The 17,915-nt window shown below is 48.3% G+C and overlaps 1 protein-coding gene across 9 annotated transcripts in view; it reads left to right on the top strand.

Annotated features, from left to right (window-relative positions):
- UBR5 (ubiquitin protein ligase E3 component n-recognin 5) overlaps positions 1 to 17,915 on the top strand; it is a 2,447,509-nt gene that overhangs the window by 1,460,934 nt on the left and 968,660 nt on the right. For all 9 annotated transcript variants that reach the window (XM_069621460.1, XM_069621458.1, XM_069621459.1 and 6 more), the window contains one exon: positions 17,376 to 17,644. In XM_069621460.1, coding sequence (XP_069477561.1) covers positions 17,376 to 17,644 — 269 coding nt within the window. The remainder of the gene's footprint in view (positions 1 to 17,375; positions 17,645 to 17,915) is intronic.

Raw genomic sequence — 17,915 nt, 5'->3', positions numbered from 1 at the left:
TTCTCCAGCCTCTGGTGTCTGCCGCTGCCAGGAAGCATTCATCGAACACATCGTCCTCGCCATGGTGCCTCCGGACCAGGAAGGGAAGAAGCTTGATGCTGTGGGGAAGCACATAATTTACTACGCCGTCTCAACCGTCAAGGGCGCCAATGCCCTGGCCATCCTGGCCCGGCATGACTGGTAGCTCTGGTATAAGCTGGTGCCAATCTTAGACTTCCTGCCGGACGACAAGTAGGCAGATTCCCTGACCCTGTTGCAGGACGACGAGGTGGCCTCGATCCATGCCATCACGATGCCGTTGGATATTGCATACTCTGGCTTCTGCCAGATGGGCAATGGGGTGGCCCTGCGGCGCCAAGCTTGGCTGAAGGCCACAGACTTATGGGCAGATGTGCAGTCCAAGGTGGTGGACATGCCTTTCGATGGGGACAAATTGTTTGGAAAGGCAATGGACAAGAAGCTCCAATCGATTAAGACCAACGCGCAGACGGCACATTCTCTTAGGACACTGAGGCAGAGGAGATCATCGTCCTTCCATTTCACAAGTGGGATATCAAGCAGGTCCTCCAAGGGTACTCTACACCCTATTACCAGCCCTCCCGCTCTACCACCCAGGAAGCCTACAGGTCATCGTCGCCTGCAGGCCAGGACGTAGACACCCAAGCAGGGCTGTATTGGCCGTGGACCCGGCCTCCCACCTTTGCACACCAGTGGGTGGCCGGCTGATGAACTTTTTATTGAGCAGTGGAAGTCCATCACCACGGACAAATGGGTGCGGGACGTTCTTCATCAAGGGCACACCTTTAAACGCGGGTGTCCTCACATTTCTCCTGAGGCACATCTAGAACTGCACATGGTTCAACTGTTGCAGGAGGTTCAGTCCAAGTGAAGGAAAGGGGCAGTGGAGCCTGGGCGCCTCCAGAACTCCGCAGTGTACACCACACATTTTCTGGTACAGAAGAAGTCAGGAGGGTGGCGGCCGATTCTAGACCTACAACATCTCAACAAATACCTAAAGTCCCAGAAGTTAAGGATGGTCACATTACAGCACGTGCTCGATCTCCTGGAGACTGTTAGGCAAAGTTTGAATGCAGTACCCTCTGGGAACACTACAAGCAACTCTGACTACAGGTATAGGCTACCCAACCTTTGATATAAGCTTGTACTACAGTTTTGGTAGCGTTTTGAGTAGCCAGGCTTATCTCATGAGGGGAAATGTGAGCAGGAGTGGAGTTACACAAAGATTCAGTTACAAGTGTATAAAGCCTTCTTTAGAAGGGAGCAATATACTAGTAACACACAAACACTTCAATACTGTACACTCTGAGTTTCTCAATCGGACAAGACCCTTTTGGGATGGCTCACAACCTACACCCACAGGTGACTTCAATAACAAGGGTGCTGGGGACATTAATATCTTATTGTTGGCATTCAGAACACTTTTAAAAGCTGTTAAAAGGCAAAGGTTATTGGAACCCAAGAGAGCACCAATATTCTTAAGCAGGGCAAATACTTTCAGATCCTCTTAGAGGAGTCATACGATTCAATAGGCTAACCCAAAGTCAATAGGCAAAAGTCTTGTTTATGATGAAGCACTTCTGGTAAGTAAATGGAAAAGTATTTGCACAAGTTCTTAGGAGTCTTTGATAAAAAGATGAATCAAATGTAGGGCCACCATCTGATTAGACTTGAGTTGCAAAAGTTACAAGCACTTCCACGGTAAGAGGTAAGTTCTCTTAGACTTGTTTTGTTCTGTTCCTGTGCAGCTCTGCAGATCTCGCTGTTCCTGGGCCTCAGTCGTGGGGAAAAGAGGGAGGACATTGGGGGACTCCTGCACTGGGACGGTCAAAACTAGCAACCGGCAAACTTCACTTTCAGTGGCTGTTTCACGTTTCAGCTTCTCACGGCTACCACAAATGGCAACAACGGCTGTTGAGGAGGGCTTTCCTTGCTTCTGGGGTCCAGCACTCTGTTGAGGGGTCTCCGGCTTGGTCAGTCCGGCTTCTTGGGAAGTCCGGAGGATCTTAAAAAAGCTCTAGGCCAGCTTAAAAGCAACACACACAATCTGGTGTTCCTCTCCCTGGCTTCACGGTTTCCAGTAGCAACTCTATGGAAATTCAACCAGCTCCGAGATGGATGTCCAGGTGGCTTACTTTGAACTCAAAGGGAGAAGTCGTCCTTGCAGGGGCTTCTCTGTCGATGCAAACTAGGTGTTTTGGCACTGCAGCAGGGCTTCACCGAGCAAACCAACGGTCCAGGAGTTGCAGCAGGCGTCCTCTTCAAGCTCTTCTTCGGGTTCCTTCGTCCAGTGGTCGACTCTGTCTTCCAAGCCAAAAGACTTGCTTTTTATTCAGTTCTCTCCCATTAATTCCAGCCTAGTTGTCACTCACCCAGCAGGGTGGCTGTCCTTGCCGGACAGTCGGCCAATCACCATACAGTGCATTTGGATCTCCTAGGAGACTAAGCACAGGGAGTTTGGGGCACCTCCCTCACTTAGTGCCTGCCCCAGACACTCTTGAGACAGAGGTAGGCTTCACTACTGAATCCCTCCAAAGGCGAAATGAACAAAGAGACAAAACCTGGTTTGACGCGCAGAGAAAATCTCTAGAAGGACCTTTCCACAACGACATGGCAAAAAGACCACCGGGGACCATTTTGTCAAAATGGCTCTGCGCCATTTTGAAAAAGATGGCTCCCGCGGTTGCTTTACCTGAGCTGCGAACAGCCGCAGTAAATGCAAACCACTGCCACCAGTCATTCAGTGAGGAAAGGGTAACCTAAAACATGTTACATAAGAAGCTAGACAAAGGGGATACTAGGTAATCCCTCCAGCACTCTATTGGAAGATCGGGTGTGCTGGGTCTAGAAAGTTACAATGGTAAGTAAAGTCAATTTCACTTTACTGCTCTGGGAAACAGTAGTTTATCCCAGAGAAAGGTATTTAAACCTTGGGTAAATCTGGAAAACTTCCCTGTGCCACTGCACTGAAAGTGCTGTGTGACAAAATGTAAAAGATGATTCCCATGGAGTTTGTCAGACTCCTAACCAAAAGAAACAGAGGTAAAATTCACATTAAAATACATGAGAGAGTGGGAAAAAGGGTCTCACACTCTCCAAGTAAAAAAAAAAAAAAAAAGTCCTCAAAATCCAGCAAAGTTGCTGGGGGTCTCCAAGGTGGAGGGAATTGGCACATTTATGAGAATTCTCCTTAACAAAGACTTTAGATCTGGAGGACGCCTATGTTCACGCCCCCATTCACCCAAAACATCAGAGGTTTTTGATGTTTGTGGTCCAGGGACGGCACTATCAGTTCAAGGTCCTGCCCTTGGGTCTGTAACCGGCTTAGAGGGTGTTCACAAAGTGCTTGTCTCCGGTGGCAGCACATCTACGTCTCAAGGGCATCCATGTCTCTCACACTGGCATACCAGCACACGGCAGAAACCATTTGTCAGCTGACAGCTTGAATTCCCCATCAATTATCCAAAGTCCAGCGTGGAGCCATGTTAGGGGAGTTTTCCTAAAGTCCACTTGAAGTAGGACTACATAAAACTATCCCAATGGTATAGGGGTCCCCAACTTTTAGTATTAGTCAATAACACTCATGAAATATTGGTAGGTTGGCAGAGTAGTCAAGCTTATCATTAGAGGAAGATGTGAGCTGTAGGTAAGTACATTGAATCTAGTTAATAATACAAGTCAAACACACAGATAAATGTTTTAAAATACTTGGCACATTAAACCAAAACACATAGGAGTACTTGGGAATACTTTTCAAAGGCCACTGTTTAGTTTGTAGTGGCTTGCTGTTACAATTGTTACAGCGTTTGACACTGACAGATCTACCGTATTATTGGTACTACCGTGCACTCGCGTAAGACAAAAGAAATACAGTATTTACATTTAGTTAGCAAAACCACATAAAATAAAGTCTTACTGTAAGGAAAACAGTAGGCTAGTTAAACAATAGAAGAGCTTAATGTTCTAGAGGCAGTTTCTTCACACTACAGCTTTTAAAGTCCAATTTGCAACCCTAGCTAAAAGGCAGTTCGGTGAGGGCTCAAAGTCTTATCAAACAGCAGATTTGCAGAAGTACCTGTGGATATTTTCAGTATCTAGGTAAGGATACTGGAAGAAGAACTCTACATTGAAGACCATGATAAAGGACTCTCCACAGGGACACATGCTGGCAGCTTGAGTCAGAGGCAAGAGTGAACAACCTGGACACCTCCATGCACTCAAACGCTCTGGAACGATTCTCAGATTAAGATGAGAAATACCCTTTCTCCCCACATTACCTTTGGTTAGAAGAAATGTTTGTGGCTGGATTCTCCACAATGTGGCAGCGCTGGACCCGACCTCCGGATTCCTTGGTCTGGTGACGAAAGGCAGGACAATGGACGGGATCTCTCAGCAGCAGTCTCGAGGGAGGTCCTCTGACATGGATTTCTTCAGCTTCTCTGGTCAGTCTGTGGTTTAGGCGCCTTGTCTGCAGCACCAACAAAGCACATGATTTGCATGGTCAATCTTTGTTCATTTTTGGAGTCTTGCACTTTGGTGTGGGAACTTGGATGAGTCTGGTTGTGTCTCTAGAGGTTCACCTGGAGCTCAGCAAAGACTTGGACGGATTCGGCAAGCTGTTGCACTACCATTGGGTCAAACTTCTCCTTGTATCGGTTGTCTGCACCTCTGGAAAGTCACAGGTCCTTGGGAGATGGCTCTGATTGTAGTTTGTTTCCAGACTTGTTGGTCCCACCAGCCAAAGGGAAGGATTTGTCCTCTTTGGAGCTCCTCTGTCACGAAAACGGGGTCAGGACTGCAGTGGTCGCTTCCTTGTCTTGCAAAGGGTATGCAGACTTCTCTGGTAGTCTTCTTCGGTTACTTCAGTTTCCAGTGGTCGATTTGCCTTTCACCTCAGAAACCTTACATTTTATTCCGTTTCAGGACACACTCCTCTGCAATCTTTCTCAGCAGTTTACAGAAGGGAGCGGATGGCTGTCCAATCAGGACAGCCAGACCCCCAGGGAGAGTTGGTTCCATTCAGGCACTCAGCAGCCAAAGGGCAGCGAAGTGAAGAACTCCTCCACCATGTCCTACCTGCCCAGACATTCTGGAGCCTAGGCGGGGACACCCAAGCGTTAGCACCAAAGGCAAAACACACACACAGACCTTCCTCTCCCAGAATGGTAGAAGGGCTAACAAAGAATAACTCTGCTAGAAATGGCGAAAAAAGAAAGGCGCCACCAAGTTAGTACTTAGGTGACCCTATTGTGCAGAACCGGGAGTGTGATTAGTCTGCAGTAAAAAAAAGAACTCAAGAGTTGGTTGAACACATCCACTGCCACCAGCCATAGCTAGAAGGTTGTCCATGCGACTAAAATGTTACAGGAGCAGAGGGGGATACTAGGTATCCACTTGGCACTCCACATAAGGTGGTGGGTGCCAATCTCTCCTAGAATAAAGTTTTAGGAGGCGTATACAAGGTATCCCTCTATCCTTAAGAACTGTAGTTACTCGAGGAAAGAATCTCAAAGGAGAACCCAAAGATTCCCAGCAACACTTCCCATAAAGAGCTGTGTGCTGCAAAAGTAAAATACAGATGTCTTAAAAGAGACTTGGAGAAAAGTAGACTCCATGGACTCCATAGTAAAGGTAAAACACAGAGAAGAGAGTTCCAAAAGACAGAGCCCATAAGAATAGTAAAAGGCTCCACTCATTCAGGATCGAAAGAAAAAGGTCAGAAGTCCTGCAAAAAGTGCTCAAGGTCTCAAAAGGAGAGGGGATGAAGCATACAAATTATCTCCGTAACAAGCCATCGCAGAACGCTCTGTTCCTGGGTGCCCTTCTCAACACGGTTGCATGCCTGGCTACCCTCTCAGAGGAGAGGATGGCAGCCATCCTGGGGGAAGGTGCAGCGCCTGTTGGCGCAATCCGTGACAGTACGAGCCATCAAGTCACTGCTGGGCATGAAGACCACCTGCCTGCACCTCATCCCTTTTTGCAGGCTCTTCAGTAGTGTCTGGAGGCACAGTGGCTGGAGGTCATGGTAATTTGGGCAGACAAGATCGCCCTCACTCAGGAGTTCCGGCAAGCTCTACGATCGTACCATAGCTGCTCACATAGGCGTTCCTCAGGCCTAACGCAGCCAGAACCATGTCTGAGTGTCTACCCCCATGATTGCACACATCCAACTGACTTCTTCAGCACCACACCTATTGTTATTAAGCAGCTCTCATCCAACAACTACACCAGCTGCACACATATCCGGTGCACCCACGCACCATACAACACCATCGCTCTTTACTGACTTGAACTACGGTTCCCGAGGGCGTTCAACCTACCAGCGCTTTGGGGTCACGCCAAGTAACATAACACAACGTAACATATATGCTATCTGTCTATATCCATATTTCTGAGGCTTGTGGAATCTGCTTAGATCACATGCTGTGCATAGGCCGACATCTAGTGGAAGCTGCAGAGTATTACAGTTTGTTTTTCGAAACTCGAAAATGGGCGTCGACACAGGGTGTTAGGCAGAAACCTGTGCAGTTCCCTCTGGGACCACTGCAAAAGATTTAAGTCTACAGGTGTTGGCAGTAAACCCACTTGGTAGCAGTCTGTACCACACAGATTCACTGTGGTAGCTGTGGCTGAGCAGTCAGACTTCCCTCAAGAAGAGTTAGGCAGTATACAGAGGATACATAATAGGTACAGAGGCCCAGTAGCACAAGCAAACACTGACCAGAGCTAGGTGTAAAAGTATAGACTTATTTATTAAAGGTACACTCATAAATTACACTAGCACAATAGAAAAGATAAAGTCAAACACAGTTACTATTACTCATATGTACATCCCTAATCATTTGTTGGACAATTCTAAGTTACCCCCACTTATTTCCAAACAGAGGTGAGCGCTTAACGTTAGATGACACTCCAACAAGTATTACCAAAAGGGAGGAAAAAGGCAGAAATAAAGAGAGCAGTAAGGTAAAATACTCTTCACATAAGGTTAGCACAGACAGTCAATGGTGGAACAAGGAGAATTAGTTCGGGGCCCGCTTTAGAGGGAGCCAGGCGAAAAATATGCCCAAGATCACACAATGTCATCAGTCTTTGCAGGTGAGAGAAAAAGGTTTTACTACGGTTCTGGAAAGTTTAGTTAGGGTGTCCCAGACCTACCCAGGTTCGAGAGCCGAGGGCTAAATCTACCCCGTACAATCGGTGGCAAGGGAGGCCGGGCGGAACACAGTACCTTTAAAAGTGGAAAGGATCCTCCAGCGGTGGTGGTTGTTCCTGGTAGTGGGTGTAAGTCGCGGCGTCGTCCAGGGGAAGAGGTGATCCCGGCGTGGAGGAAAGCTGCAGATCGTTGCACTACCAGGGAAGAGACCAGCCGTGGAGTTTTCCGGTCACAAAGGATTTGTACCCCTCTTTCGCGGTTGAGGTAAAAAGTGGTATCCCGGTTGCCAGGGTGCTTGGCACAGGCAAGGCGGCCACGAGATGCTTCGGGACGGCGAAAAGAAGGCAGCAACTGGTTGTCCCCACCAGTTAAGGGAAGAAGACTCTCTGGCGGGAGATCTCCTCTGTCGTCGGGAAAAGTGGTGAGGCGGTTCTGCAGGGCTTCACCGGTGGTATCGTCTCGGCAGGTCGGCTCGGCTTCTCCCTCTTCGGCTTCTTAGGTCCTGTGGCGACTTCTGAAGTTCCAGTCCCCAAAGCCCTGCTTTTATGCAGCAAACCCCCATTCACCCAGCCTAGTTGTCACTCAAACATGCTAAGTGGTGAGCCGGCCGGCTCACCACTTGGGCCAATCAGGACGGAGTGCGACTTGAGTTATCAAGGTAACTCAGTCCAGGGTGCCTAAATCCCCCTGCACCCCTCCTAAGTACCCCAGACAGAGTGGCACCACTTTGGAGGGCTTCTGTGGAGAAGCCCGCCAAAAGTGGAACAAAGGGCTCCACTTTGGGTCAGAGTTACAGAGGTGAACACCAACGCCATTTTAGAATCAAGTTTTGGCAAAAAATACCAACCGAAGTTATAATAATAAAGAAATAACCCGGCGGTATGTTCAAGGCTACCGTAAATAAATAAATAAAGGTATTAGCCTAAAACAATGGGAAATCCCATAGGAAAATATTCGCGGTTGAATATAAAAAGTAGTTTCCACTGCCACCAGCCAAAACTCGATGAGGGGGGACGGAGACGTGCCCCCTCGACTAACAGACCCCGGGGCAATGGAATTGCCCCGGCCAGTACGTCCACAATATGATGGTTTGTACTGGTTCTGTTCAGGATTTGAGACTAGTAAAGTCAATGGTGACTTTACAGACCCTGGGAGACAGTAGTCAGTCCCAGGGTATGGAGTCTATGTTGGGGGGTCCCTAGGACACCCCTGGGTTACGGCACTGAGGGTGCTGTGTAACCCATCTCACAAAAACACATGAGGCCCTATGGAGTAAAAGACCCCATAGCCCATTCAACACAAGGCAAACCAAAGAACCACACTCCAAACATGTGCAAGAGTGAGGGTAAAAGAGTCTCACTCTTGGCAGGAGAAAAAAATAAACCCCAAAAATCCAGCAAAGCTGCTGGGGGACTCACTAGGTTAGGAAATTCAGCCTAAACAGAGAATTCTTCCTAACACAGGGCGTGCCAGTAATACTATCCCTAGTGTGACGTCCACTGTACCCAAGATCCCTCACGCGTCTAGGATCCTCAGATTGTTTTTTTCCGCCATACTGGTCGGAAGCATCTTGCGGAGTCCCCTGGCCTTAGCCATACTTTTGCTTAAATTTTAAATTATTAATCTATTGACATCCTTCCCCAACGTCGAACTTCGACACTCGACGCCGGCTGGAGAAGAAATCGACCGTCGGCTGCTGCACGACGGATTTGGGCCTCGGAAGGCCGCTGGCCTCGGCCCGGGCCTGGTAGGCCGCTGGCCTCGGCCCTGCAAGTAGGGAGAGTGGGGGGTGGTACATACTCTACACTCTTGGTATATAGGTACACCTTATACATTTCCTACTCTTAGCCCGCTGCCTCAAGGTGCGTATGGAGGGTACCCCTTTTCAATTCTGCCCCAAGTGCAACCGCAAATACCCTTGGGTCGACAGGCACGCCACGTGCAATCTCTGCTTGCCGAGGGACCACCCCGAAGCGAACTGCAGAGCGTGTAGTAGGTTTAAACCTAAGACACTTAAGGACCGTTCGAAGCGTTGGGCCCACCACGCCAGGCAGGCGGCCATGGCAGCGGAGGGCGCCTTCAGCGATGGCAGCGATGCCGTACTTTCGGACGGCGAGGGCATTACGGCGTCGAAAGACAGCCGAGCGCAGGTCCCCGACCTCGGAAGGTCGTCCGGCAGGGCGGCTATGGGGAAGACCCCTGGCGATGCAAGCGCTTCACATACTACACACACTAAACACACTAAGTCCAACCGAGACTCGACGACGTCGAGTTCTCGGAAAGAGGCACAGACAGAACGGTCCGATTCGCTGTCCTCTGGGCGCTCTCGATCAAGATCGCCGCATGACTCCAGGCAATCATCCACTCTTGCCAAGAGTGCCTCGCTCCCTAGGCTAACAGAAGTTCGATCGTCGGAAGACGACTTCCACCCCCAGGCCGCGCTCCAGGAGGCGGAGCCCGCAATTAAAGCCAGCGAGGCCCCACGCTCGAAGGACAGGGACACCTCTCCCGATCCTCGACGCCAGGCGTCGAAAAACTCCGGAGCCACCAAGGGACAGGGAAAACATTTTTCTATGCACGGGGAGGGGGGAAAAAAGCAGAAGAAACTACCTGTACATTCTTCTACACCTGTGAAACACTCCACCCCCCCTAAACAGACAGACAAGCCCAGGTCTGCTGATAGGTCCACAACCAGCAAAGCTACTCAAGATAAATCCCATAGACTTGCTGAGAGAGTCAATCCCAGTTCCAAAAAATGGTCCAGTGAAGACATAGATAGGGTCATGTCAAGAATGTCTTCTTTGGCTGATTTTTATGATAAAAATCCAGAACATTTCCTCTCGTATGATCCACAAGGGGCCACACCCTCAGGCTCTACTGATCCTATCCCCCCCGAGTAAGAAGGCCCGGTTTGAAACCCCGATGAGGTCTGAACCCTTCAAGGTACAACCTTACGCAACACCATACTCACGGTATCAAGAAGAGGCTTCCCTTTGTGGAGACCAAGAATTTGGTATGATAGAAGAGCAAACCGGGACGGGCTACTATGGGGATGATGAGGAACAGGAAGAAGAGGATAACCCGGAAACATACAGAGTAGATTCCCCGGTAGAGGACGAAGCCCCGGTTACCGACTCCCCGGTCGATAATCAGCCCCTCCTAAATGAGGTTCTCGCTCGCGCAGCAGCACATTTCCACATTGACACCCACGGTGTACAGGAGGAAAGGGACTTCGCAGAAGAGTTAGTTGGAGAAAGGAGGCCGGTTGCCCAGACCATCCCTATCCTTAAATCCATTCAGCGGAGAATAGATCCGTCCCTGGTGAACCCAAACCTCACCAGAGCAGTCAATCCCAGGGTGGAGAAACTTTTCAGGGCAGCTCAGTCTGACCCTCTCTATATAAGAGGGCATCTGAAGCCAGACTCCCTAGTTGTTACCAACACTCGTAAGAGGGCTGGAACACCGTTGTCTTCGTCAGAAGCTCCTCCCGACAAAGAGAGCAAAAAACTATACGGTTTCGGCAGGAAGGTAGCCTCAACGTCTGCCTATCAAGCAAGGATTGCTAACTCCACCACCCTGTTGGCCAGCTACAACTGCCATCAGTGGGAAGAAGTCGCGGCTCTCATAGCCTCTGCTCCTGAACCGTTAAAGGGCCAATTAGCTCGGATTTCCGCAGAGGGTAGAGCCGTGTCTGGTTGCATTTTGAAAGCAACCTTCGACGCCGCGGATAACGCAGGCAGATTGATAGCAGAAGGTACTGTTATCAAGAGACATGCGTGGTTATGGCAGTCTGGTTTTAAGGCAGAAACTCAGGCATCATTGTTAGACAAACCGGTGGAAGCCGATCTGTTGTTTGGTAAGGCGGTCGAGGATGCACTGAAAAATGCCAAGGACGAGTACGAGACACTCAAATCCCTTGGCCAGTTAACCAATAAACCCCCTAACCAGAGAGGGTATAGTAATTTTCGTCGCCCACGTGGCCAAAATTCCCAGAGAGGATCTAACTATTCCCAGGGGCAGGGTACACAGTGGAACAACAACCAAAAGTCTACCCAGGGTTACGGCAGAGGTAATAGGAGAGGTCGTGGTAAAGACAGAGGCAGCCCCAGCAAGGGAGACGGCACGCCTCCACCAAAGCAGTGACGCTCAGTTCAGGGTCCCTTCTCACGCAACCCCAGTAGGGGGACGCATTTCAAACTTCACCCAGGTTTGGGAAGGGAGCACATCAGACAGATGGGTGCTGTCAACAGTATCCACGGGATATTGTATAGAGCTACTGCAGCGTCCCCGGAACCATCCTCCACGACAAAGAGTACACTCCTTAGAACATCAGAAGATTCTCCTCGAGGAGATCGCCATTCTTCTACAAAAGGACCTGATAGAACTCGTCCCGGGACACCAGGTAAACAAGGGTATTTATTCAACTTACTTCCTTGTGCCAAAGAAAGACTTGACAATGCGCCCAGTATTGGACTTACGGCCTGCCAACAAGTATGTCAAGCCCCAAAAATTTCATATGACCACGCTACAAGAGGTAATCCCCCCTCCTAAAAAAGGGGATTACATGGCAACCTTGGATATGAAAGAGGCTTATTTTCATATTTCCATGTTCCCAGCGCACAGAAAGTACTTGCGCTTCAAGGTGGACGGTCGCCACTACCAATTCAAGGTACTGCCCTTCGGGATAGCTTCAGCACCAAGGGTATTCACCAAGGTACTGGCGGTACTGGCGGTGGCGGCTGCACACCTACGCAGGGAGGCAATCCCAGTGTACCCTTATCTGGACGACTGGTTCATAACGGGGGAAACCCCAGGAATTTGCAGGACAAACATTCAAAGGACTATCGACCTCCTCCACGAATTAGGCTTCTCAATTAACGAGAAGAAGTCAAGCCTGGTGCCAAGCACCTCAAAACAATTCCTACGAGCAATCCTGGATACCCAGGAGGGGTTGACCTTTCCTTCAGAAGAAAGAATTCGGAATATACTTCTGCAAATTCCGCATTATCAGTCCGGTCAACAAATAACGGTACGCAAAGCAATGCGTTTACTGGGCATGATGGCGTCATGCATTTACCTGGTCCCCCAAGCGCGCCTGCGCATGCGTCCCATGCAGGAATGGTTGGCGAAACAGTGGTCTCAGGCAAGTGGTCAGTGGGACGATCTAGTGGTCGTTTCGCCAACACTGGTACAAAGCCTTCACTGGTGGGCAAGAGAAAATCTCGCAAAGGGGAAACCCTTTTACGATCCCGAAGTACAGGCAGTAGTCACTACAGATGCATGTCTGACGGGGTGGGGAGCTCACCATCTCCACCACACAGCTCAGGGTCTCTGGTCTCACTCAGTGGCCAAGAACCACATCAACCTGCTAGAGCTTCTGGCAGTATTCAGAGCGCTTCAGGTGTTCGAGCCCCACCTACTAAAGCTGTCAGTGCAAATCCGGACGGACAGCACTACAGCCATGTTCTAACTGAACAAGCAAGGAGGGACTCACTTGCCAAATCTGTCCAAGCTTGCCCAGAAAATCTGGATATGGGCACTCAGACGGAACATCTTCCTGTCATCACAACATGTTCCAGGGGAGCTCAATTCCCTAGCGGATGCTCTGAGCAGAGACTCCCTCCCAGAGGAACACGAATGGGTTCTTCACAGAGAGGTCGTAGAAGATCTCTTCTCTCAGTGGGGTTTCCCCACTATAGACTTATTCGCCACTAGCGAAAACAGACAATGCCCAGGATTTGCATCCAGGTTCCCCCAACCAGACTCCCAGGGGAACGCCCTGTGGAAGAACTGGCCAGGGATGTTTGCGTACGCTTTTCCACCAACCCCTCATCAGGAAAGTGGTGAACAAGATGAACAGGGAATCGATGACGCTCGTCCTAGTTGCTCCCATGTGGGCAAGACAACCCTGGTTCCCACACCTACGCAGGATGGTGGTGTGCGAGCCCATCAAACTTCCAGCCTGGTACAACCTACTGTCCCAGCACCAAGGTCAAACAGTGCACCAGCAACCCAACTCAATGAACCTGGCAGCATGGCTCCTGAGGTCATAGAGTTTGGACACCTCAATTTGCCACAGAGGTGTATGGACATCCTAAAGGAATCTAGGAAACCAAACACAAGGCACTGTTAATTTGACAAGTGGAAGAGGTTCGTTATCTGGTGCCAGAGTAGACAAATCAACCCAGTTGATTGCACTCCTTCCACTATTGTTACATACATGCTCCAACTGCTAGATGCAGGATTGGTTTTTAACTCACTGAAAGTACACCTGGCAGCTCTCTCGGCTTACACCACTTCCCATAGCAAGGTGTTGTGGTGGAAAGTACCAGTAGTTAAAGCCTTCATGGAAGGAGTAAAGAGACTTCACCCTCCTATTTCAAACCCACCGCCAGGGTGGGACCTTAATGTGGTGCTTGCCAAGCTCATGGGCCCCCCTTTTCGAACCCATGCATAAAAGCAGTCTCAAACACCTGATTTATAAAACGGCCTTCTTAGTAGCTATTACTTCTATAAGAAGGGTCAGTGAAATTCAGGCTCTGTCAGTGCAGGATCCCTTCTTTTCTATCCATAAAGACAAACTGGTTTTACGCACACACCCTAGGTTCTCACCTAAATTTATATCAAAATTCCATGTAAACCAGTCCATCGAGCTTCCGGCTTTCTTCCAGAACCCGCAAAGCTCGGCTGAGGTGAAACTACACACCCTAGATGTGCGTAGGGCGGTCCTCTACTATGTAAATAAGACCAGACCGCTAAGGAAAACAGATCAACTGTTTGTCTCCGTAGCTACAGGCAGAGAGGGGGATCGCGTCTCTAAAGGTGCCATCTCGAAGTGGATTATTAACTGTATCCAGCTGTTACTCACTCTCTGAAAAGACTCTGCCTTTTACGCCAAAGGCCCACTCTACTAGAGGCATTGGGCCACTCTGGCTTTCACTGCAAATGTTCCCCTCAACACCATTTGCAAAGCAGCTACTTGGAGCTCTATTCACACTTTTACTCAGCATTACTGCATTGACACCCATTCCAAGACAGATACACAAGTGGGACACGCGGTTCTAAGACATTTATTTGCTCATGACCCTTCTCACATCCCACCTCCTTCTTCTGGTACTGCTCGCTAATCTATGCACAGCATGTGATCTAAGCAGATTCCACAAGCCTCAGAAGGGATACATTACTCACCGTAATCGTATTTCTGATGCTTGTACCTGCTTAGATTCACATGCGACCCACCCTTCCTCCTCTCCGAGAGAAGGCGCATGATTGCTTGTAGTCTTACCTGTCTGTCTATCTGCTTGGATTATCTGTACTCGCGCTACTCCTCATGCTACCTCATGTCAGAAAAAATACAATCTGAGGATCCTAGACGCGTGAGGGATCTTGGGTACAGTGGACGTCACACTAGGGATAGTATTACTGGCACGCCCTGTGTCGACGCCCATTTTCGAGTTTCGAAAAACAAACTGTAATACTCCGCAGCTTCCACTAGATGTCGGCCTATGCACAGCATGTGAATCTAAGCAGATACAAGCATCAGAAATACGATTACGGTGAGTAATGTTTCCCATATATATCTGTATCCCATATATACCTGGATCCACCCTGTCGCTATATATCGGTCTCTATGTATGTCCCCACCGTCCTGCTCACGTGCCTGGTCTCAGGCGTTTTTACTGATAACCACCATATGACACCACTACGCTTTCTCTCTGCTATACATCATCATTCAACCAGAACACAGCTATAAACCTGATAATTCGGCCTAGCTGTTCACATACGAACACATCCCTACATGTATGTGTCATGTGTTTTAAAGGTGTGGCATGTGCTTTTATGAATTGCCCCTCACACTTTCTATGTTTTACGGGAAAACGTTTTTGAAGGGAGATTTTCATTTTTCAGGATGTTACATGCACTTGTAAGACCACTGCACTTCACTCCCATGAGACCGAGCATACCCTCTAATGATGAGAATCAGATGAGGACCATGGGAGCAAAGCATGATGCTGCAAAGTAAATTTATATTTTGTTTTTATTTTTATTGTTTTGTTCTTTATATAGCGCCTTTATCCAAAGCGCTTTACATAGGTACATAGGTCAAGAGAACATAAAAACAGTGGTGCAAAACATGGTACAGCTACAGCCGGTAGCAATCGGGCTACTGAAGCAGGAGAGTTATGAAGGAATAACGGTACAAGGAGTAACAAGGAATAAGAAGGAATAGAGAGAAGGACCAGAGGGAGCATGTTCCAGTGAAGAGGGACGAGGAGCTGATAAGAACGAAAGCGAGATTGAGCGCAGGGAGGACGGGGAACGGTCAGTCTGAAGAGATCCGAGGAGCGGAGAGAAGGAGAGTAGAATGAAAGGCAAGAAGAATGAACGGTGAGATGCAAGATTGTCAGGGGCAAGTCCATAGAGAGACTGAAACATTAGGCAAAGAAAATTGCATTTAAACTGGGAGTACAAAGACAACCAAGTGAGGTAAGAGAAGAATAATGCTCCATTACAACTCAGTTAGGCTTCTTTTGTGTGTCATCAATAGAAAGGCAGCACTGAATGCAAAACGATTGCTTAAGGTGGCACACCGGAAGTGTAATCTCTCAGGACATAGTGGGAAAATCACCATAAGAGGTGCTCCGATTTGAAAATTACAAATGAGGCCTTCTAGCATTGGCTGCGCTGTCTGTGGTAGTGCTGGTGCCTCATTTTACAACAGCTCAGCGCTCGAGGTTCGGCCTGGCAGTGTGAAGAGTTTTATGCAGCTTTTGCCGTGGCACCTAAATTAGCTTAAAGGCTAATATACAAAGCACCAGTTTGAGGAATTTTAATTTGGACCCAGTTCCACAGTCCCTACAAACATTCTGCATTTGGGCTTCTCTTTTGAAGTCACAGAAGGAGTCTGACCTGTGAATCACAGGAAGGTCCTGTCTAAGGCTTCCATATCCAGGTGGCTCTCGGCTGCATCATGCACTGTTATCGTCTGACCAGCCAACCTCTTCCAGGCCAACCGAGAGCCCATTCCACCAGAGCCATTGCAGGGTTGCTATGTGGAGGTTCACCCACACCATCACGAGATTCTACTGCGTCGACAGGGATTCCAGGGAGGCATCCCGGGTCGGCCAAGCAGTGCCACGCAGCCTGTTTGCTTGACGTGAGTTTGCTCCAGGACTGTGTATTGCTTCTGTTGAGCCTTGCCACCCCCCCCCCCCCCCCCGTGGACGTGTATATGTACTGCTATGTATGTGTATTCATGAGCATGTGAATTCATGCCAGACCCCATGCTGGACAAGGAACAAGTTGTTTACCTGTAACTCTTGTTCTACAGCATGGCTCTGGCATGGATTCCCATATGAACCCTCCCTCCTTCCCCTCTGTGGCTCATGTTGGTTCATACTGCCACTTTACGTGCACTACCAAATCAGAATATGGCCAGGGGTGGGGTTTAGGGATACAAATGTATTTTGTTTTACTTGCTGTTAATAGTATTAACTCTACCTTAGTGTGATAGTGTAATGAACTACAGTATGTTTGTAATTACCTGTGTGGTTCCTTGTTATTTATCATTGTAAGTGTTAGCTGCACTACTCAACAGTACCTTTTCACTCCTTAGTTTGGCTTGACCGCTCATCCTTGCTGCTATCAAGCGATTGGTTAAGTTTAACTCTGGTTAACACAACCCTGTGGTCCAGGTTGGCTTCTCCATGCCCTACCCCAGGTTGTGACTTTAAAAACACTCCTAACAGTACATGAGTAAAAACTGTACTTTACTACAACTCCTTTTCCCTCCTGAGTGTGAAGCATTGACTTCTATTCCAGACAGCATTGCGAGTCAGGAGTAACTTTAGATTCACCCTGCCTACCACTTACAGGTTGCTCTTCTTAAGCCGTCGCCAGAAGACATTTGTAGAATCTTCCCCACACATTTGTTTTCTTACAATTACGTGCTACTGAAAGATACCCATGAGGCTTAGCAGCATGTCATAACATTTGTTATGGTCTGTTTTTGTCTCCACATAAATCTACATAAATTCAGCATATTGCATTACTTAGCTATTTTGTAACTTCTTATTTTGGTAAAGACTTTTTCTGTAGAAAATCTACAACTACTCTCCTGCCAATAACCCTGCATTTTATTTGTGTTTCTCTTGTGCAGAAGTTAGGTTTTCATGATTTCTTGTTTTCTTTTGTCTACTAGCAAATTCCTCTGGATTGATGTACATTGATCAATCAAACCTGCGCAGAAGCAGCAATGTTAACACAAGTGCTGCGGCAGCAGCTGCAGCTTTGGAAGCTAGCAATGCAAGTAGTTATTTGACTTCAGCAAGCAGTTTAGCAAGAGCATACAGCATCGTCATACGACAGATATCAGATTTAATGGGTCTGATTCCAAAGTACAATCACTTGGTATACTCACAGATCCCTGCTGCTGTCAAACTGACTTATCAAGATGCAGTGAATTTGCAGGTATGGCACATCTCCAAGTATTTAACACTGCTCATCCTTATGCAAAGTACTTGTTTGTTAGAGAAATGTATTTTTGAAATGTTACTATTTCACAGGTTTATTAACCTTCAGGTTTCAACTTTTCAATGGATTGCATCCTCCCACAGATTCCTCATCTGGGTACATATAGCATGGCTGCTCTTGGAAAATCTCGACAGGGGCCATAGTGCAGGTCAATGACATAACCTAGTCTCTCGTGCTGTTGAATTTGTGCTTTTCAACTCTTAACATG

The sequence above is a fragment of the Ambystoma mexicanum genome, chromosome 5q, assembly GCF_040938575.1.
Source record: "Ambystoma mexicanum isolate Mex_15411 chromosome 5q, UKY_AmexF1_1, whole genome shotgun sequence".
Classification (NCBI taxonomy): Eukaryota; Metazoa; Chordata; class Amphibia; order Caudata; family Ambystomatidae; genus Ambystoma; species Ambystoma mexicanum.
The sequence above is the reverse complement of the archived record's forward strand: the minus strand, read 5'-3'. Positions and strand labels throughout refer to the sequence as shown.